This window comes from Xyrauchen texanus, chromosome 39, assembly GCF_025860055.1.
Source record: "Xyrauchen texanus isolate HMW12.3.18 chromosome 39, RBS_HiC_50CHRs, whole genome shotgun sequence".
Classification (NCBI taxonomy): Eukaryota; Metazoa; Chordata; class Actinopteri; order Cypriniformes; family Catostomidae; genus Xyrauchen; species Xyrauchen texanus.
The window spans coordinates 28,146,187-28,170,524 of NC_068314.1; the positions used below are offsets into that span (position 1 = coordinate 28,146,187).

The 24,338-nt window shown below is 37.7% G+C and overlaps 1 protein-coding gene across 3 annotated transcripts in view; it reads right to left on the reverse strand.

Moving 5' to 3' along the window:
• LOC127632581 (SLIT-ROBO Rho GTPase-activating protein 2-like) overlaps positions 1-24,338 on the reverse strand; it is a 153,424-nt gene that overhangs the window by 54,978 nt on the left and 74,108 nt on the right. For all 3 annotated transcript variants that reach the window (XM_052111241.1, XM_052111242.1, XM_052111239.1), the window contains exons 3-4: positions 20,652-20,844; positions 6,388-6,550 (exon numbers count right to left, since the gene is read on the reverse strand). In XM_052111241.1, the coding sequence (XP_051967201.1) occupies positions 6,388-6,550; positions 20,652-20,844 (356 nt within the window). The remainder of the gene's footprint in view (positions 1-6,387; positions 6,551-20,651; positions 20,845-24,338) is intronic.

Here is a 24,338-nt window from a genome sequence, read left to right on the forward strand (position 1 = left end):
AAATATAAACCATTCACAATGAAAGCCAAATCAAATTGCTGCTGAACAGAAGTTGAAAATGATTTCTCATTAATATAATGAGACTTTCTCTCAGGCCTGTAGAATAAGGTGGCCTAGTGAACTTTTTGTGAAATGGAAATGGTGTTTTCACGTTCTGATGGACCCTGTGTCTTGTAAGTGGAAGCTCTGGAAAGATAGCACAGCATGACATGAAAATTAAGTGCTTGCGAGTTCAAGTCCAAACCCAGACACTGAATACTCTCAACCTTAAATCGCTGGACTGAAAGCTTGAGAGCCCGCAAAAAAAGTATATTTCATTCACAGAGGGGTTTCCTTTCCCCCTCATTGACATTACTGCATGCTTTTCTGTTCTTGAAAGTTTTTAACATGGCCTTTATGCTGTTTTTGCCAAAAAAGACCTAAGATGAAAGTGTGTGAATGAGCATGTAAGACTGAAGCAAAAGGTGACTGACTTGGGTATCCTTTGTTTTACCGCATTCCAGGTCATCTCGCAAATGGTCGAGCGTTCAGCCTTTCAAAGTATATTCTTTTGACAGTGAGCCAATATGAATGCATGAGCACTATGACTCCTTTGTGACACTCTTTTAGTACATTCAACAACAGGCGCATGTGCCAATAATGGAGTGGTGATGGCGGCGTAGTGGGCTAAAGCACTAAACTGTTAGCAGAAGGTTGTCGGTTCGATCCCCACAGCCACCACCATTGTGTCCTTGAGCAAGGCACTTAACTCCAGGTTGCTCTGGGGGGATTGTCCTTGTAATAAGTGCACTGTAAGTCGCTTTGGATAAAAGCGTCTGCCAAATGCATAAAAAAATAAAGATTTAAAAAATAAAAACAAGGACTGTCCACATTTCAAAAAGATCTTGGCTCCAATGGACAGTTAGGGCCCACTGTGCTGATGACAAAATCTGGACCATGCATACTGTGTGCATTCCGTTCAGCAACGTGGACAACGTTTCATTTTTGGGTGAACTATTTCTGTCAACAGACAATAGATGTTGGTGGACTAGAGTCATAATCAATCCTTAATCCACAAACCATGTGACCACATAGCTCCCTTCCTGTCGGCCAAGGTTGATAGAGTGCAGCTAATTTTTTTTTAAACCTTTGAAGGCAAGGATGAATGAAGAGGCGCCCCATTGGGGTCCTTTTGAGGAGCCATTCATAATGGAGTTCTAATGGGTTTTATCTGGAGGCAGTGGTCTGACTAATATGTAAGAGTGCACAAGAACCGCCCCAAATTCAGGCCAGGAAATAAATGACCTGCTTGGAGATGCTCACCTCATCTTTCAAAACAATAACATGTCTAAGGAATGGTGTCCGTCAAGATGATTAAGCTCACAACTTGGCATGAGTTCCATTAATTTGATGTAAAACCCGACTGAATGCAATGCCTAGCTAGTTACCATTACTGCCAGTAGATAATGAAAAACATAATATGTCATATATTACATTAAGGAATAAAACAAAAGCAAAAGTTTAATATTAGATTGCTTTTCACTCCCAAAAATATTTTTGTAATGAATATTTTTGAGTTTCACTAAAAATATCAAAATATTCTTAAAACTACATCAATTTACTAGAGCAGCAAATTTGTGTAAGATAAGATTTGTTTTCAGATATTTATTTTTTTACTTGTTTTAAGCCTCAATTTAGTTTGCCCTATTTATGCTTAAAGAAACCTGATTTGCAAATGTTTTTCTTCTTTATAAGATGTTTAGATAATTTTCCTGGACATTAAGGCAAAAAAACACTGATTAAGAAAGGATTTTTCGCCACTGTTGGCATGTGGCATCCCCCTTAAGTAAGGGAAATTTGGTGCTAAATAGTTTGGGACAGATTTCAAATATTTAATTGTCGAAGTACTGAAAAATGTATCTAAATGTCACAAATGTGGTGCTTGGATGCACCTTTACAGATCTGAGCTCCATTGTGACAAAAAGAGAGAAATCTAAATAATATTTTGTCATTATCATAAGGACAAAAATACATCATTACATTTCAGAGTCAAACACAAAACACATAGAAGCGGTTGTTTCCGGTCTCTGCCATTTTTAAATCCCAAAAGAACACATGTCCACTTAAGCCATGGACTTTATTATTGTCAATGACTGGCGCAACAATGTCATTGCAAACAAATACAGAATAGAGGTTAGAGTATTTGGAGGTATTCTAAAAATACATCCAAAAATACATTCAAAATCAAAGTTTAATGATGGGAATGTTATCTCATTACATTTAGCTGTCATGTGTGAGTGTTATACGGAAGGTGTGGGAGAGAGTTCATAAGCATATGGTCTCCTTATCTGATGTCTGTAAAGCTCATTTTGTTCTCGAACTGCATCAGAAGCCTTGCTGGGGGAGACTCCAGTCTGTCTTCACTGAGACTAAAACTGACTTCAGATCAGTTCTAAGTGGGAGTGCTTGGTCCCCTCTTTCTTTCTTTCTTTCTTTCTTTCTTTCTTTCTTTCTTTCGATTGTTGGGTTTATTTAATCTTTATTTATGGACATAATTATAATTACTATAGAGTAACACAACCACTAATGTGAAAAAATTATAACAAAAAAATATTCTTAATTTAATTTATGAATCCCTTTTTCAAACAAGGCATCTTCAAAAAAAAGAAAAAAAAAAAAAAAAAAGAAAAGCTCACTTTTGAAGACAATTTTAGCAGTAGTCCACAAACTATGTATAAACTCACTCACTCACTCACTCACTCACTCACTCACTCACTCACTCACTCACTCACACAAAGCCCCAAAAATGGGAGTAAAGTATTGATTTTCCATGAAGAGCTATAAATCTGTTGGGCAACAGGGGAGAGACACTGATGGGAGGACATGGCTTTACAAGCCATAATGAAGAGTTGGACTTGTTAAATGAAAAATTATCAAAAAGATCACAGGTTAGCAGGAGATTCTGGTTTGGCACAAATCTGTCATAGGATTGCAAAAAGGCTGGATTGACATTTTAGGGTATGTGTACGTGTGTTGCGGGGTGATTGGTTTACTAGTGCTCAACATTAGTCACATGTCATTGGATTGTCCTGATCAACAAGGCCTCATCTACTCTGAACAGCATCAAATCCTTTAATTCCCCAAAACAACATGGCCATGTGCTTGAATTGATGCACCCTGTCTGTCTTGTTTTTAAGTCTGTCAAAGTGCTATGCTAAAACAATGCAAGCATCCAAAATGAGCTTGTTGGGGCCATGCTTTCTTAGAGCTGTTGGAGCTACTTCAGCAGAGAAAAAACAAGAAAAAAGAATGATTTATATTTGAATATATATATATATATATATATATATATATATATATATATATATATATATATATATATATATATATATATATATATATATATATCTCGTGTAACATAAAAAAACAAAAGATAAACTGCCAAAATAGCAACGAAAAACTTTGGTTTTCTGTGCAACAGTGGTGAATTATCAGTGTCCCATGTACATGTAAACATACATATTATATATGCTATTTATCACTCAAGGTGGCACGGTTATTTCAACGATTGACTTGATTCACATTTGACATTGCTATTTGACAAAGAAACAACATGGAAGTAAACTATATCAATGTGACGAGGAGGAGGGTGGGGCTGGGCCGTGACTATGCATGCCCGGCCCCAATTGGGCTAACCAGCCGAGGAGAGGGATAAGTGCAGTGGAATGCGGCAGTTCAGGAAAGAGAGAGAGCCACATGCAGCTGCCATGTGAGCGTTTATGTATTTGTGTCTTTTTGTTTAAGTTCCTAATAAAATATTACTTTGACGGTTCAGCCGCCTCCTCCTTTCCCATTTTAACTTTGTTACTGTACAATCAAGTACAACACATGAACAGTATGATTTTGCTATTATCATTTGGGTGTACTATTGAAGTTAAGTTGGGCATCTTTGATTTGTCCAGATCTGTTGCATCATCTCTTCGATATATCAAAAATAAAACAAATATAAATCAGAATATATTCTATTATATTACTTTCTAATTGTCTTGAAAATGTTTCAAACGTTTTACACTATCTGGGCATTTTATAGACACATGTGCCGGGACTCTGAAGACCTGAGTATTTACTGCAATAGTGTTTGGTGACATTTCCATGCATTTAAGGGTTGAGGTTGAGCAAATGCTCAAGTGAATCAGTGATTCATTTATTTGAATTAGTTAATTTGCATGAACCGTCTGAACAAATCCACTCACTAAAATGAAATGGTGTTACCAACACTAAACATAAGTGAATCATTTATTGTAATTGGTTCATTTCCATGAACTGTCTAAAAGAACCAATTCACATAAATAATTCAGAATTACCAGGGTTACATATTAGAGAGAAAACAGGTAACTAAGCATGTCTGATTACTGCCTTGGCACCATCAATGCATGCACCATACAATGTAACAAATGTAGCGTTTTGTGACACTATACCGATTCTCAATGTTAAAAGTAGCTCAATACTGAAGAAAATAGCTGAAGTTAGTAGGCGTCACTACTTTTAGTTTACTACTCCCCAACACTGGTGTCATTACTCAAGCTTGTTTGTTATTAAATACATTTTGTGTGTTACAATTGCACCCTGTTAAATTTGCCCTCAGTCACCCCTACTGTAACACTTCTGTCGGTGACAGTGCTTCCATAACGTTACAGCTATACTTGTGATCTAAGAGAGTTTTAATGCGTTGATTCTCTACACCTGTGAATCAGTAGTCTTAACCCTCCTCTGGACACGGCTCCCTTGACCTTATTTGCATTTAGAGTGCAGAATTTCACTAGCGTGTCATCAAGCTTTTAAGAGAGGTTGGATTTGAGGTAAGTCCAATCGCACAGACTTCAGTGAGTTCCAGGCAGCCTCTAGCGAGCACCCACCCGGGACACAGTGTTCAATTATAGGCCTGTTACTTCTGCAGCGTGGATGCCATAGATGAAGACTATGGGAGAGAGAAAGAGTTGAGGAAAATGTTGATAGGGAGGCTTATCTCTCTCTCTTGTGAGAGGTAAGGAACAGACAGCAAGAGTGAGGGAGAAACAGGTTTGGAGTCTGAGGGACTCTTGCCACCAGTTATACAGGGAACTATGAAAATGAAATGGATTGAATTGAAAGGGAAAAAGTAGTTCAGATTTGGCCATTTATCTCTCATGGCGAAGAAGAGATTAAGGAGTCTTTGAATCCTCAAAATTGGATTGAATCTAAAAGTATACATAATATACATGCAATGCTATTGCTCAACTGTAAACAAAACACAGTCAACAAAATACACTTTAAACAATATATAAATATGAAACCAGTAGGAATAAGGGGTCAAGGTTACATAGTGTACACATGTCTTCTAACTTTCAAATTTAAGGAAAAAAGGTTACGAATATTTGGTATTCGCGAAAAAGACCGTCTTATATATATATATATATATATATATATATATATATATATATATATATATATATATCACAAATTCGGCCCCAGAGCTGAGTGAGCTGGATTCACCTGGATAGCCTACAAGGTGAGTCTAGGGACAGCAATATGTGGATTGGAAAGAGGAAGCTCTGGGTCTACATGAGAGTGAATGCATTTCTGCCCGTCTAACAAGTCTAGTCAAACAAAGAAGAATGAGACACCAAAGGTTGGGGGCTCGGCCATATCTTTTGACTTCTCCTGAGCAAATGTGACTGACAAAACACAATGTTTCAGCTAGAGCATTACAGGAAACGTCAATTTACTGATTATAACTGTCTCCAAGTCAAACATTTTAATCCATTAAAAAAAAAGCACATACATAAGAACAAAGCTATTAATAATAGAGTTTTGAGAAGAAAAAAAACCCAGACAATTAAAATCCATGTACAAGTCACACTGACAGCGGTTGCATTAGGCATTAGGACAAAGGAGTAGTCGACTTTCCTTAAGCAACGAAGCATGTCAAGTAACCCGTAAAGATTATCTCAACATCCACGCATTGTATCAAGCTGTATTTGGGCTTCATTTTAATCGGGAGCATCTGCTTTAAAGGAATATTCCGGTTCAACACCTAAACAAATTTAGCTTAATCGACAGCATTTGTGGCATAATGTTGATTACCACAAAAATGTATTTCAACTCATCCCTCCTTCCTTTTAAAAAAAAATTAAATAAAAATTCAGTAATTCTTAGTAATAAACTTACAGTACAATGGAAGTGAAAGGGGCCAATTTTTGGAGGGTAAACATTTTCCATTAAATTAGCAACAGTCATTAAATGCAAAAATGTGAAGCTAATAATTATATAAAGCACTCATTAATTCTTCCGTTAAAAATCATGTATTATTTCATTAAAGAAAGTGAGGTTCTAATAAAGGTCCTGGCTGATCTGTAAACCAACTCTCACCTTCTTGAAGAGGCGTCCTGAGTCCTCGCTGACCTGAACGAAGCGTGGTATGATGTTATTGAGGTAGAGGTCGCTAAGTGTGGCGTGGTCTCGACTCTCTCTCTTCACCTGAGACAACAGAAGGTTCCAGCAGTTGACTGGAGACAACACATTCTGCTCTTTCCTGCAGAGAAGAGCAAACAACCCATTTGTTATCATTCATCATACAGCAGAAAGCAGCAGAAAGCAGCAGGACCAGCTGAAAGAACTTAAAAGTATACTTAAAAGCACATAGCTATTAATCGATGGAAAACGTTCGGTAATTGCAAACTCCAGGTGAATACCAGGTCTCTGTGTTGCAGATATGCTGGATGCATCATGGCCAGTCTTAAAGGAATAGTTCAGCCAAAAATAAAAATTCTCTCATCTCATGATGTGAATGTGTATGACTTTCTTTCTTCACCAGAACACATTTGAAAAATTTTTAATAAAATAGAAAAATATCATAGCAAAGTAGGTCCTTAAAATGCAAGTGGATGGTGATTCGACTATTGAAGCTCCATATGTAAGCAATCTGTCAGTACTTTTTAACTTCTTAATTTTTAAATCATCACTTCCACTCATTAACGGTATGTGTGTGTAACAATCAAATTGTCACTTGAAACATGCAAGAACTGAGGCACATGTGACCCACATGGAAAAGCAGCGCTGTTTACAAGTGAGTATGAGAAATGCTGTACAGAAGCTTTGTTGGTTTTTGTTTAGATCTGTATTTATCTATTGTGCATTTGTGTGCTCATCTTGGATGTGTCAGCCGAGAGGAGAATGTGAGATTATGTCCGTAACATGGCAACACGAATACGCCACGAGAGACCATGTGATCTCCCCCTCTAATGAAGCTAGCAATGATTTACTGTTAAAAAGTAATTAAATATCAATATATTTTTCACACCAAAAATGACTGTATTGCTTTAGAAGACATTCATTTAACCGCTGGAGTCGTTTCAATAATGTTTAAGCTGACTATCTTTGGTTTTTGAAGCTTCAAAAGTCGAATCACCATCCACTTGCATTTTAAGTATCTACTGAGCTGAAATTTTTTTCTATTTTTCTTCAAATGTGTCCTGCTGAAGAAAGAAAGTCATTCACACCTAGGATATCATGAGGGTGAGTAAATAATGAGAGAATTTACATTTTTGGGTGAACTTTTAAAATCTGAACAGATTCTGAAAATACACAGTGAGACAGAAACTGGGCTTCACAAACTAAACAGCTAAAATCACACACTACCAGAGAGTCAAGTTGATCTGATCCAATCACAAACTCCTGTGGAAACATTGGACCCCCCTGTTCTGGGAGAAGCATGACAGATGTAAACAAACACACATGGCAGAATTGCTGTTATTGTTGCTGCTACTCTGTATTTGGAGTTGCGTAAGACATGGGCCAAAAGCATTTGCGTGTGGTCTTGGGTGGGAAGAGGCACCAACCGACCAGTATGGAATATAGAGACTGCAAAGCAAGTTGAGCGTGAGTGGTGTTAAAAGTCAAGCTCCACTCTGAGTACTTGTTTGACCTCTCCATTTCTTGAGCTTTGCTGCCCTACAGCTCGATTCCATTTGCCAACTCACTGTATGACTTTAGATTTGTAATCCAGCCATTCTTCGGATGATGCACACTGGTGGTAGTTGAGGAGAATCCCCTGTTCACTCTGTAAAACACTTTGAGTGTAGTGTCAGAAAAAAGCATAAGTGTAACATTCATTTGAGTCATGGAGCATCATACACTTTGAGATTTCCTCTGTAGTCATGGGTAGTCAACTCTAAAATATCAAACATGTTTGATATCCTCTGACTAGATAGAATCGTAGACTGCAGGTTAGAAATCGAAGTGTGAACCCCATCATATTTCTACAAACGTTTCTGTGAAACTGTCCCAAAAATCAAGGCTAAAGATCAATGTTAATATTGTGCTGTGTAATCCAGCCTTTACATAATTGATTCTTCTGTGCTTCCATCACCACAAAATAACTGATAAACAGATGCAACCAAAAAAGAAAATGAGGTGTGACACACATCTTCACAACAGACAAAGCACCCTCAAATTTCTGCTGACTCCTGCTATGATCAGGAATTTGACTTTGATATTAAAAGCTGCATGAATCCAATTCAGTCCTGGTGAGGTTAAAATGGGTATATATGCATATAGATCGGTCCTGATAAACCCTCTGTGAGGAGGTAACTCATAGGCTATACAGCAATGAATACCATGCCGAAGAGGAATTCCACTAAGTCCCGTGTTACTCCAGGCAAATGCTGCAGGGATGGACCCAGCGGCATGTGCATGCCAGAGGAGACAGCTGATGCTCTGGGTCCCGTAGAAGCCATTGAAGTGGGGCTCATGCCCTGATGCCAAAATGCCTATGAGTGGGTGGGACAGAACCTGATGTTTCTACAGATCAGTAATTTACCAACACCATCCGACAGTTCCACCAAGGCATCAATAGGAGAGAACCCTGTTGAGCAGACTAGCATTGTTAGTCACCAGCATATGTTTGGATGATGGTTCTCAGCATGGGATTCTTGACTAGTTTTCTTGACTAGTTTAACCAGCTTCAACAGACCACGAACAGCTTGGCTATGCTGGTTTACTAGTACTAAACCAGCACTAGTCTGGATAAACCAGCCTGGACCAGCAAGGAACTTCATGCTGGCCATTAGGCATTACTGTAAAAGGCAGCAGAAATCATTTTTCACTCTGTTCATGTTTTATAATATAGTCAAAACTGTTTACAGCAAATCAGCTAACACATGACCTTGTTCCTGCTGTTAACTTCAGCACCGAGCATCAGTGAGAACTAAAACTAAATCTAATCACCATTTATAACGTCTACCCAAACAACCAGCACCATTATCCATCAGCATTATGCAAACGTGAAGATTTAAGTGCTAAACAACAAGTACCCTGCAAGGTCAAATCTGTTGAGGTAAAATTAATTTCCTCTCTCATTTTACTTCCCCTGAGAGGATTAAATAGATACAATGTGAGGTAGTTTCACACGTCATATCCTCAAAGTTGCAATAATGGTATAATGACACAGGCCACCATTTGAAATGGGCATGATAAAACAGCAATTTCAGTTCATTACAAATCTTGTTTGGTGAAGATAAAAAAAATATCCTGAAAATAAATGCACTATAGCTAAGCTATTTCATTTTTGAGCGCATCCACTCAAGTTTAACCCTGGTTCATCATTTACAAAAAAGTGCTGTAGTGGTACCAAGGTACAATGATGGTATCAGATTGTGCTTTAATATGTAGTATAGTACTGAATGATTTCAATATGCTTCTTATACTCTGGGATTTACACAGGACTCCAAGAAACTCAAAAGTAGTACGTATATAAGGTATAAAGAATATCATGGTACATATCCAAAAACCAATGGAATTTCCTTGATATACATCTAAAAATATTATAGTACCATGGTACTTTCATGGTACAGCAGCCTTAAAACTTAATATTCAGTTTAGGGCTACAACTAATGATTATTTTGATAATCGATTAATCTAACGATTATTAGAATGATTATTCGACTATTCTGCAATTATTGCAACGATTAATCATTAGCTCTTAACTGATTATTCAGCTTATGCCCTGACATAAAATGTTGTATTAAATGTGCTTACTAACATTAAAGAGGACGAAATCATCTTTGCTGCTCTCGTGAATCATCATTAGAGTTTAAAGTGATCTCATGTTATGATAAATGACATCAAACAACTATTCGACAATGAAAATTTTTGTTGCCAATTTTTTTATTGTTGATAACGTTGACTAATCGTTTCAGCCCTAATTCAGTTTCATAACATCATAATTTTCCAAAGTATGCAGTAATGGAGAGTGTTTTCAAAACATTACGTTTTCTGCTGTCCTTTTAGTGTTGATGACAGGTGTAAATGTAGTGAAATCTATGCATTTTCAAATGGAAAAAGATTCATGTGGACCTGGGCTAAGATGCAGGAAACATTAAACACTGAGCATGACCTCAACATCAGCTAAACCCATCTGCATTGTATGATCGGTAACACTTTAGGTTCCATTTGTTAACATTAGTAAATGCATTAGGTATCACAAACTAACAATGGACAATTTATTTTACAACATTTATTCATTTTAATAATAATAAAAAAAATAAAAATGCTACAACGTTGTTAATAGTTGTTATATATATATAAAATATCTGGATGTGTTAAATTACCTTGATGTTAAATAAAACGTTATTAATGATACAATAATAATTTTAGTGTATGAATCTTATCTCTGATGTTCATTTATAATAACATTTTTTAATTGTTTTCTTCAGTTGGCATGAAGGAGTTGCTAAGTTGTTGTTTTTTATAAGCTCCCAACAAGGCAATTTTAATTTATAAAACAAATACAGTTGTTCATTGTTAGTTCATAAAACATGAACTAATGTTAACATATACAACCTATAATTTAAAAACATTTATTAGTGTAGAAATGAACATTTACCAAGATTAAGTAATGCTTTAAAAGTATTGTTCATTGTTAACTCATGTTAACTAATATAGTTAATTGATGTTAACAAATACATCCTTATTGTAGAGTATTACATGCATTCTTGTTTCAGCATAGCAAAAATCACCTACTGTACATTCTCATAGTAGTCATGTCATCAAGACCTACAGATTCTGGGGTAAAATGAAAGGCCACAAATGTTCCTGAATTTGCCATTGTATTAGTCTGGGTCTGGGTAATAAACCTCAAGCCACATACTGTACATGTGCATATGTTCAGTATGAAAACTTGTATGACACATTCTTCCATGTTGAATGAATGTGAGTGCATTGGATTAATCATATCACTCAGCAGTGACCATGTCGCTCCGTACAGGACAGTCCCTCTGGTTTTGCCTGCCAACAAGACTTCCACACAGACGCACCTCCCAATGAGTTCAAAGAGAGGGGAAATCAGCCAGCGTTCAGAGCTCAGCGGGGAAATCTGTGGAGGTACATCACAGCCTGTTCCCCTGTTCAACATCTGTCAGTGTGGAGAAACAAACTGGACGCATCGCACTTCATTGATGTCCACGCAACACGTTTGATGATAAGAGTAGAATAAAGGGAAAAAAAATCTTCTAAAGGAAGATCTTCTCTTTTTTGTCATCAGACAGTCCATGTATTTCAACACGCAATAAAGCGAAGCGATAAACGCTAAACATTTATGTTGTTTGAACAGCCCAAAAGCTCAGATATACAGGGGAGCTACACAAAAGTGTCTTTTCTCTAGCAGTTGTTTCAATCACCTAGTTCAAAACCCTCTTAAATTGGAATCATTTTTGTGAATTTGTTCCACTTGAATTTCAATATCATCGTATTTTTGCTATAACTGAAATCACACTGGCATAAGTTCAGACAAGAGTCAACTACATTATTAAAGGCAGATTTTAAGTTTGAACTGTATTCTCAGGGCAAGGTATTTTTTCATGAATGCAATTGTAAATGTAAAATTTACCAATATTAATTTGATGGTGGTGTTGGATTGATTGGTTAGGACACTGCATTAAACGGTAGCTGCCATAGTAGACAGTAGACAGCAGCACAGCATACTTTGGAACATAGTTATTGTCTCAAGAATAAGTAGAAATAATAACAATAGAAATAAACGCTTCACTGCACCAACAAGAAGTAAAAAAGGGGTACACTAGCAAAGTGTGCACATAGTTTGTCTGTGGTTTCAAAAAGTGTATTTCTCTGAGTGCATTCGAAAAATGTCTCAGCAATCTGCCATCTTTGAAAACTCTAAGTTCTACAATCCAACATCAAATCCAACTAAACTAAACCTAGCATGGTCAAACCATGTTTAGGAGTGTAAACCAAACCACATAACAACTGTTTACTCAGACCTCCATAGAAACATTTTCCCCCATCTAAACAACAGCAGTAAGTTGAAATAATTGCATATAAATGTTTGGAGGGTACGGCTGAGATAAAGTGATGAATGAGAATATGATGTTGCCCTGCCAACGATCACAAAACAAGTTGGTATAAAGCAACACTTGGGGAAAAAGGGAAGAATGAAACTGGTTTGAGCATGTAATAGAAAAAGTGAAGTAAAAATGAAGGTATTGCACAACAGGGGTTCGTGAAAGGCAAGGCGAGTTCCTTATGGTAAGACACAGAGTGATGTGTAAGAAACATTTCACCTAATAATTATCAAGTTAGATACTTGAGAACTGGATCTGTGAACAAATCGTTCATTTGAAGTTCCAGCACACAAATCAGAATAAATTATTCTTTCACAAACCGGGCTTCAAACGACCCTGAAAAACTGGTAACTTGTCATTGTTACTTCAACGATCTACTTCTACTTGATCTAAACCAGAGATGCCCAAACCAGGGCCTGCGGGCCACAATTGGCCCGTGATGATTGACACAGCTTTTCATTGCATTCATTTAGCATATTGCAGAGCAATGTTAGTAATGCGTGCGCTTTGTTGCGTAGTTACTGAACTTCAGATGTTACAGATGTATAAAACTTTCTAAACCTGTTAACTCCACATGCAAATGACGTTATACTGCATCTCCATAAGCAAGCGATGCAATTACACAATATCGTTCCTGTTCATAACCAGCAAAGCTGTTAACATTGCAAGCTCATGACTTGATGCTCCCTCATTAGTCACAATGCAGCACAAAGGCAGAAATAGCAAATATCCTTTGTGTAATGTACCAGCTGTAGGCCTATGGTGAAGAAAGAGACTTAAACACCTGTTTTATCACCGTTTCCATCTCTAGTTTCCATCCAGGGTCGGAAATTAACGGGTGCTCTGGGCAAAAAATCCCCTGCGGTCTGATATACGTAGTTCCAAATATATCCATTGCAATCTTCATTTGAATTTTTGCTGAAAATTTGATTTAAATTTTTGGGTCTTCGCAGGAAAAACTTTGGGCACCTCTGATCTAAACTGTAAAAATGTATTTTTGTTGTGAGATTTAGTCACATTAAATGAATGCAATATTTTTACAGTGTATGAACTGTCTTTGCATGAAAAAGACCAGCGTGATTCTTCAGAATAGCTAATATTTTGTTGCACAGAAGGAAAAATGTATATGGGTTTAAAGGTCATTTTGGTTTGGTCAAGAACACATGATACAATGGAGAGAAAAACAATATTCAAATAAAATGCAAGAGTGTGCATTCTTAAAATCTTTGCAACACTGAACTATGTGTGATGATTGAGAATACAGAATTGAAACCATTGACTGAAACCAACAATCTAATATGAGGCACAGACAACCCTGAGAAGCATCCTACATCTCCCAAACACACTAATTTACTTTTTCATATGCAAAGAAGCAAAACACATGCTTAAACACATAAGATGGAGTCCTAGGAGAAACACAATTCCTCTTGAGAAACTAACAAAGGGATGTTGATGAGATTAGCATGGCCCCTTGGCTGACGGAAAGGCTTCTAAAATGGTCTTTCAGACAAGGGAGCTTCGGGTCATTTGTGGAAGGCCATGAAAAAGCTGAGGTCACATGAGCTGAGGAATTGCCCAATTAACAGCAAGGTCACTGCAGACAGAGCCAGCCTTTCACCAAATGAACGCTTAGCAAAGCCAAGAGGGGCCACTTCCTAGGTGACATGCATTGGTGATGTATTTGAAGAATTCTGAGAGATGAAGAATATGAAGGAATTCTAGACATTTGGTTAGACTAAAATGAAGAGAACTGATGGATGATAAAACTACAAAAAGCCAAGTGTGAAGTCCTGACTCTATGCTTGGAGCATGAGTAGATTTTACATTAAGGACTTTGGTGGTCTGTACATTTTTTTTAATGAATATACTGGAAGCCAATCTTGACAATTTATCTAAATATTCATACTTTATATATCTAAAGAGAAAAGCAAAATGAGAAAAGCTACCGAAATGACACACAACAGTAGTTTTATTGATTTTGAAAGTCATGTAGTTGATATTAATCTAATTTAATTCTACTTGTGACATAAAGCTTGAACCCCTTCAACTACTACATTCTCAACTTTCTGATTCCCATTCATGGGTTGCCCTGTGAACGCTCAAAGTTACACTTTGTGCCGAAAATTCTTCTCATTGGCTAAAGAAAATCTAATCATGGCATGTGGCCATATTGTTGTTGCCATTTACAGAAACAGAGACTGATTTATTATTTAGTCTCACATTTGGAAAGTACATGAGGAAAGTTGTTGAGGGGAATTCTTCACTGAGGTGAGAAGTGTTTTACAAGGTCCTGGTTTCTGTCCAGACACGAAGCTGGGAAGACATCAAGTCAGAATCGCGAGGAAATGAAACTTGTCCTGCCTGCCTTCTCTTGCCATCTCACACACACATGCAGACATACACACCAGACAGACTCACTTCCTCTAGTCAAACTGACCAAATAGGAATGACGGTTAAGTGAAACTGGACATTGCAAAACATGAATAATGATGTCAAATCTACCGACAACCTTGAAAATGAATAATCTTGTGTCCATCTCATTTGCTGTCAGTAAACGGTATTATGTTTATATTGGCATTATATAGGCCATTGGTCACCCTGCTCTGTAGATATCAGTATTAGCATCTCCCATTAAAAAATACTACAGCGACTAACAGAGAGCACTTTAGAAACTTTAGAATCAAGAAACCTCTGTTGTATCCTCTTTTTAACAGTCTAATATTGGATCAACATAATAGACCAATAAGCATATGACACATCACTGATCCTCTGTGGCACCAGTGTAACCACCAACTTTCTTACTTGTCATGAGTTCAGAGCTTGTGGTCAGTCTCTGTTGCTTCTTTGTTTTAACAATGCATTTGTGAGAACTCATGCATGCTAAAAATGAGGTCAGTACCATGGTGTGTTATCATTCCAAGCCGTTTCTTAACCATGCTGTTCTTTCATTGCAGAGCAACACATCATCGGGCCTCCCGCTGCTTTCCCAAAACAAATGACGCACAATGTCATACCACACATAGAGGAGTTCCACCCTTGACTGGTAGACAGGAAGGCATAGTGTCCAGCTCTCTCTCTCTCTAAGAACTAGGGATGGTCAAAACGACATATTTTCAAAGTCAGATAGTCTGGGTTGTCTAAATAATTAGTTGACTAATGAATCTTAAGGATGCCCTGGATAATTGGGATGATTTCTGGTCACCTGACCCCGATCTGACAAATTTCTAAGCTAGACAGAGCACAATGGAATGGAACAGAATGCAGCATTTTGCTAAGACTATTTTCAACTTGACGTCTTAAAAAAACACATTTGTGGAGGGACCCCCGGAATGAATGCAAACGGCAAAACAATGGCCAAAGACATCCATCTGAACTTTTCAGAGCAGATTGTACTTAGCAAATCATCAAGCAGTAAGAACACAGCATGCTATTAGTTTTAGCTAATTAAAGCACCACTACTGAAATAATCCCAACTAGAAAAAAAAAAGAAAAAGATCTAATCATTCTCACTAGTTAACTTGCAAAACATTGAGTGTTTATAGTACTCAATGACATGTGTCAAGTGTGAAGAAGTATAATAGAGCTTTGAATCATGTTTACGCCAAAGAGAAAGCAGATGTCGTGATTCATAGTGAAAAAAAGTTACATTTTGGTCTGTTTCTCAGGATTACTTTCATGCGTCCTTTATGTCCTTTATGGAGCTCAAATGTGTTGGACCCCACTGACTTGCATTGTATGGACAAAAACATAATATCTCCAAAATAATGTCTTCGTTTATGTTTCACAGATGAAAGAAAGACATACGAGTTTGAGATTACATAAAAAGTGAGTAAATTATGAGAAAATTATCATAGTGTAGACGTGGCAAAATAACATATCAAGTATATCAGGAATCTCCACAGGATTGTTCCCTATAGATGCCCCTGAACTTCAGCAGGACTGAATTGGGGGCCTCCCCGACAGCCACATTCTGCAGGAGGAGTGGGGGCTGGAAAATGCCTTACATTCCATTGTGGCATCATTGTCCCAGATGTTGCCTTTGCCTGTTAAACATGCAGATGTATAAAGTGGATTCCTGGGGTTCTGGGGGTCCAGGTAGGGCAGGGAATGGCTGTAGACTAAATTGTTTAGAAATTATATCTCATATACTGGGATCAGGGAGACCATGTGCCCCCTGCAGACTTGGTTTAGAGTGCTCAGAGACTGAGTCAGAGATGGTCTAATGCAGGGCCTACTATGACAGAACAAAATGACAGCTGTGAGGTCTACTGTCAACTGAAAGACAAACTTCTTCATTGTAAATATATCACTGGTTCCAATCATAATACATTACAGTAGGAGTAAACTGATACATTATACTGGTTGCAATGACAAACCAGTAGAAATTTGTCAACTGGAGTGACTTTCTGAATATCGTACCTCTCACAGTTCTATAAAATACCACTGCATGGTAAATAATGAGCATTCCAAATTGGTTCTGACCAGACAGTAACCTTTTTTCAATGGAACTCTAGCAAGAATGGTAAGGGTTAGGGTTTGGTTAGAGTTAGGTAAATCTCACATGAGTTTTAGTATTTAGCAACACCTTTTCAAAATGATCTCACAAGGTTGACTGATTTATCAGATTTACTTTTCTTTAGGTAAAATCTGAGATATGAAACACTGCCCCCAGTGGCCAAAGCGATAACAGGGTTGCTGCATAAAATGTAAGACTTTTTAAGACCTTTTTAAATACCTGAACATATAAAATGTATCCCCATACCAAAACAAACACACTAAACCACAATCTAAAAAAAGTTTAAAATACTCAAGTTTTCCACAAATATATCACAATAAAATTGGTTTATGTACCATTATATGAATTAATACAATTTAGAGGTTGACAAATATTGGATTTTGCTGATACAATGATGTGTTGAAACAAAGGCAATTACTCTACCAATAGATTTTTAAACCAGTAGCCTACATTAAATGTTCTTCCATCCTGTGATGGGGAGGGGCAGACAGAGGCCACAAGAGGTTCACACATTCTCTGCGAGCGGAGTGAGAGCGGCACGCAGCGGAGAGGTCGCGTTGGATGTTCAAATTGGCCGCGTCTCTTCTGCCAGAAACAGCAGCGCCTCTGCGCAGAAAATAAAGTTATCTATGGGATCCTATGCCATTTTGTTTGGTTTACTAAAGTCATAATAAGCTGAGGTTATTACTGCTTCAAGGACAAAAGCGGACAGGCCAGCTGTGATTGGTTAATGTTGTGCCTATACTGTACACCTATATATGAAGAATGGCAAAAGGTCTGGCAGTTTAATCATTCTTTCCTTTATTAAGTTATTTTATTGAGTTTACTTGCATGCAGACATCTAAATTGTAGTGTACTATATGTTCAGTTTGAAAACACTTTTGTGTTTTTTCTATAATCTCCTGATTATTTTACTGTTGTACTGCACCCAGAGCCGCTGAGCTCAGCGTGAGCCGTGTGGCAAAATTAGGCTCAACGCCGAAACTATCTGCTCATTGCAGCATCTGGGATGCTTCTGGGACATGACACCTCAGGACTCACGCTAGCAGTGTAAATGGTGTCATCTGTTAATATGGGCACTAAAGCGATAACGCGGCTCACGGAGGATTTGTGAACCCGGCGTACTGATTGCAAACTGTTCTGCAACAGCTGGAAACATTCAGAAGCCCCCACTAGCTTGGAGAAAATACAACAGTGCCATATTTTTACTCTGAAAGATGCATCTCATGCATTTATTTAATTAAGTCGTATTCTTTTGAATTTTGATAATCACATTAGGTCATATCACGGTTCCTGTCTTTCCACCCCCAAATTTAAGACCCCTTTAAATGAAAATAAAGACTTTTGTTGTATCATTTAAGATTTTTAAGACTTTTTATGACCTTCAATTTTGGAAAACTGAATTTAAGACATTTTAAAACTTTAAGGATCCGTGAGAACCCTGGAAAAGTGTTGTCGTCTGTATGGGCCTGTGTGAGCTCCATTTTCCGGGTGTAATGTCCATGGAGGTGTGCTGAAAGCGATTTGTGAAGCGAATTGTATTCAGCTGTACAGGCTGAAATACAGTTAAGAGGAATGCATATTTTATAAACTGTATCCCCCTACCCTAAACCTAACCATCACTGAGGTATAAAAAAAATTATGTAAGAGGGAAAAATGCAACTTTCGAATCATGCACGGCACTCATTAAAATAACGCAAATACTTACTGGTATCAATCAGAAATCATGTCTCCCACGCTGCTGACGTAATGTGCTTTCAGTCACGCCACAAGAAAATTTATACACACAGGAGTCTGATAGGAGATGGTGCATGTCGGTAAGTCAGCACAATGTGACAGATTCTAAGGTACTGGAACTCTCAGAAACAACATCCTGTCTTCCTGTGTGATCATTTTCCTGTGTGATCTTTTACTAAGTTTCTAAGGTAAAAGACACATCCTCTGTGGCTTGGAACTGACCCTCAGTTAAGCCCCGCCCCCTATAGGAAGTAGATCTCCATCTGAGCAGATAAACTGAACCTCCCCAAGGGTCTAAGGTACATAGGGGTCACACAGTTCACAGTAACCTGAATGGCACAGTTCTTTTGCACAAACCTTTTTCCCCTCTCAGAAACTCTGTGTGCCAATTATTGATCATATCTATTAGCTCACAGAGTGCCATATGTTGATTTTCCCAGGCTTGAAGCCTCCAGCAATCCAAGTGGCTGGCATGGGCCTCATGGGAGCTGTAGAGCCAAGTGAACAGAGCAAAATAATGTGAACAGACAGAGAGAAAAGTGGAACAGAAAAAAGAAACATATGACACAGAACACAGTGTAAAGATGGGAAATGAGCGATACGTAGAAACAAATTAAAAAGGGAAAGTTGAAGTGTTGGATATTCCCCACTGACAAAACTGTTGAAAAGAAACCTCTGTCAACTGACAATATTCTAGAATGCAAAATAGACTCTGGAAGACAACTCTACAGTTAAACCCAGTCTAACCTATTTACACAGCAGGCACTGTGATATGACCGAGGGATCAACAATGTGTCACCACAAGTATGGACTGTTGGGGATACAGAAGCACCCTTTCATTTTGGGCAAACTATTCCTTTAAATAGCAGAAAGGTTTGCTTTATAGTTGTCTAAAAACTTTTTGTTGCGAACACAGGACGGGAAAGAAGTTCGTGTTAGCATCATAAAGGATATCATCACATATTGCTTTAATTAACAAGACATTTACACTTTCCTGTTTCTCTCATAATGACATAATGCAAACATGAGCCAGCAGAGAAGCATACTTAAAACCTTAAAGCTGTTGGTGTTTTCTTTGTTATGCTTCATGAATGAGATCAGATTATATTGAAACCAACAGGATTCGAATGTGTACTGTTTCCACAAAGATCCGTTTTGTCCATATAGAACATTGATTAATAGACAAATCATTATTCTTAAGAAGTATTCCAAGGAAAACTGGGAAAGCTCTGTTCATTTAATGCCTGTATATAATGCTCTTTTAATGTCAAGCCTGACTTTCTGAACGCATAATTGCTCCTTGCCTTTCATGGCAACTAAGCATTAAAATGCCTAGGAAACCTGTTTGATGTATGAAAACAATATCATGGCTACTTTGATTTAACCCAATATACTGTTTTATTCTAAGATCATTATTGTGGTGAACTGAGTTAGAAAACAAATGCTTTACTTAAGCAGTTCCACTTAAGTTAACGTTTCTCATAAGGCCACACCAGCTGTTTTGTCGTAATACAGCATAATAACTCTTAACTACTACAATATCAGGATCAAATATGGGTCACTGGAGCAGAACCAAATATCTTGAAGAAAATACTTGATATTATTCCATGATCAAAATCCCAGCTGCTATCTCATTAGACAAGAAAGCCTCTTATATAACAGCAGGGTCCTGTGAAGCCTCAGAAGACTTACTGTGCTCTCAGGAAACAGGGATACTTTGTTTACATCGACATTATAATTTTGATGACAAGTTATGGAAGATTTTAACACTCTTTTTGGGGTTGTGTATGTATCGTCAATGTCTTTGAATAACCCCAAAGGGGGTTTAGATTGGATGGCCTTGGTGAGGGTTTACGCTTCTCAACTTTCGCTGAAAAACAACTCTTATGTTATCGAAAGAGTTTGTAAGTTACAAAAAGCCTTGATTTCAAACGTTAAGGGCTTAGATCACCAAATTAAGCTGTACCTGCAAAAACGGCTTGTTAGAAATACATTGAAATACTATAAAACTTCCAATATCTTACTTAAATTGAGGGTCCTTTGTATAGCGTGTCTTGGCCAGAAACCTCTCGGCCAGTTTCTCTAGGTTGCGAGAGTAGTCCATCTCAATTTCGGCCTTCTTGCGGAAGAAGTCCTGCAGGTCCTGCAGGAGCTGCACGCGGAGCTCACATTGCTGGTCCAAACACTTGAGCTGCTCTACCAGCTGGGCTCGGATCTCTGCCAATCAGAGAGGGAGAGAAGGAAGCAGCGTTATTACAATAGTCCATACAACAGTTTAGCAAAAAACAAGGCTGCACATAAAGGTGTATCAATTGCCAAGTTTGTTCAATTGATACAAAAAGTGTACAATAACTGCTATCATCATCAGCATCAACACACTTGCAAATGTATGCAAGTTCAAATGTTTGGAAATGTGTTTGTTTTTCTTTATCATTGGTATACAATCACATCTCAAGGGCAAGGACAACTTCACTGGTCCAGACTAGCTTTGTCATCCATACAAAATTAATGATCATTCATAACAACATCGAAAACTTGATCACACTCTGATGCAAGCAAACTATCTACGTTGCACCAAGGAATTTCTATGGCAGTGAAGATTTGCAGTGAATAAGAACTTTGGGTGTTTCTCACCTAAGTAATCATATTGCTTCAGAAGACTTGGATTAAACCACTTTTTTTTAAACTGCCTTTATGTCCTTTTTGGAGCTGGAAAGTTTTGGACCCCACTAACTTGGATTGACAAAAACACATCACAACTTCCATCAAAATATCTTAGTTGTGTTCCGCAGAAGACAAAGTCATACGAGGGATTTTTGTGTGAACGATAAGAAAAAGAGAACACGGCAGAGTATCAAGAAAGGCAAGTATCATAGCTTTTTCAGCAAGGATTCAATGTACACATCTTTGGCAAAAAAATAGAGATGAGAAACAGCAAGAGTTTTCCCAAGCTTATCACTTTTCATTCCCGATTTCTGTTTCATCTCTCTCTCTCTCTCTCTCTCTCTCTTATCCAACATCCGGTGAACTTTCAAGCACATCTCCAAATGAATTTACTCCACTCAATACAGACAGCCTATTGAAATATTGAATTATGTTTATGTGAACTCCTGAGTTCTGTGGATAGATCTACCAGTCCTGCACTTTAAGCCTCCAACTTAGATATTGGTATATTACCAAAAAAAAAAAAAAAATTATATATATATATATATATATATATATATATATATAATTTTTTTTTTTATATATATATATATATATATATATATATATATATATATATATATATATATATATATATGATACAGCAGGGCAACCACAGTTTAACTATAAAAAACAATGTAAAAAAACACTTCATCCAGTCAGGAAAAATTACAGACTTGCACCTGCAGGTACAAACTAGTCTATTTCAAATTTAAACCTACAGGATTACGTTTCAATCGATGTATTGATGCCAAGTCTTATATTAGCTGTCAAACCAGTGTCACTAGCCAAAAAACAAGAAAACAAACTGTTGTAGCCTTGAGAATCAAAATTAAATCTAAAGTACCTTTGCATTTCCTGCTGTAGAGAAACCTGATGACTTTTGCCTCCATATCCTCTGCCTATCCCAGCCCACAATAGAGAGAGGACTGTGGTGTGATACCCAGCAGTCCTGGGGCTATGATACCCAGCTCTCCCGACTCTATTGTGCTTTAACGCTGAGAGCACACTTTCATTCTGACATCAGAGAGAAGTGGGATTTCCACAGTCCCTGTGTCTCAGTCAAACTAAACACAACAAGCTCACAGGGCTAAATCCAGACTACTGCTCTGAAACCTTGTCTAGGGCTTTTTCTGCTTCACATGACAACATTATCATACACAACATATATGCTGCAAGACACCCCTTGAATTGTGAGTCTGTGAAAATAACCAGTCAGGCCTTCTGTCTGACATGACTTGTCAACATGTGTCAATACCACAGACACATGTTATTTTCTGCTCTCCATATAATTTATTATAAAAGGAAATGAGTCAGTGCCACATCATAATGCCTCTGCTTGCAAAGCGAGCTCTATAATTTTAGCACAAGGCAAAGTGTCTCCAAACACGTAAAGACACACCGACACAGCATGGTCAATCAAGCAGTCAGGCCTTCTTGTTTTATTAAAACAATTATGACCTCATTGTTAAATTTAAAGGAAATAAATCTAGGCATGAAAAAAATTAAATACAGAGAAATATATTTGAAATGCACATGGGTGGGTATGCTCATATCGCTGTATGTGCTCATGCATATCTAGGCACAAACCAAACCCTCTCAGGCATCAGAGATTTCAGACCTAAGGTGACTTGGTTAGGTGGTGGTGCAGGAAGCCATAGAGTAAGAGCTGTGTTTGGTTGGGGCAAAATAGTGAGGCATAGATTTATGCGAATTATAGCACACTAAACGAGACTCAGTTTGAGTGGTAATATAGTAATATAAAATATCTCAATAATATCATACAAATACTGTATCCCAATGCCGATATCAACACTCATTAACAGACGATGTTTGACAATATTGGGAAATGACAAAACCATGAAGCTGGGAAGGCACCAAATATATTAAATAGTAGCCCAGGTTTTGAAATTACCCTCCACCCTGCAAATGCAGGTAATTTTTACGCAGTGGTGGGTAATTTTACTCATCTACCCGACACTGCACAAGAAACTGTGGTGGGCAACCTGTGAGACATCTCAGAGTGACACATGTCAAAAAATGTTGTAAGACTCAAAGACACGTGTTTCAAGAAACACTTTATAATATTTTTAGGAACAGATGACAAACGCCGCCAATGTATGTGTCTTATTCGCTGTTTGTTCAGAGTGGTGCATGTCTTATGGAACACGTGTATGTACAGTAAAGAGTTTTCACTCATTCTTTTCTGTTTCAGTCGTCTGGAAACAGTTTGCAAGAATATAAGACCATCTCAGGAGGTGCTCGGAGATTAGTTTGCGTTATTTTTCCATGGAGCAGTTTGCCCTAAACATGCATTGTGAATGCAGCTATGCAGGTTCATATATATATATATATACACACACACACACACACACACACACACACACACACACACACACACACACACACACACACACACACACACACACACACACACACACACGTAGTGTTTCCATGTTTTATGGGGACTTTCCATAGACATAATGGTTTTTATACTGTACAAACTTTATATTCTATCCCTAAACCTAACCCTACCCTAAACCTAACCCTCACAGAAAACTTTCTGCATTTTTACATTTTCAAAAAACATAATTTTGTATGATTTATAAGCTGTTTTCCTCATGGGGACTGACAAAATGTCTCCACAAGGTCAAAAATTTCAGGTTTTACTATCCTCATGGGGACATTTGGTCCCCACAAAGTGATAAATACAAGCTCACACACACACACACACACACACACACACACACAAACACACACACACACACACACACACGCACACACACACGCACACACACACACACACACACACTGTACATTAACCAACCACTTTATTAGGTACACCTGTACACCTACTTATTCATGCAATTACTGTATCAGCCAGTCATGTGGCAGCTGTGTAATGCATAAAATCATGCAGATACGGGTCAGGAGCTTCAGTTAATGTTCATATCAACCATCAGAATGGGGAGACATTTTTTTATCTCAGTGACATGATTTTTGGTGCC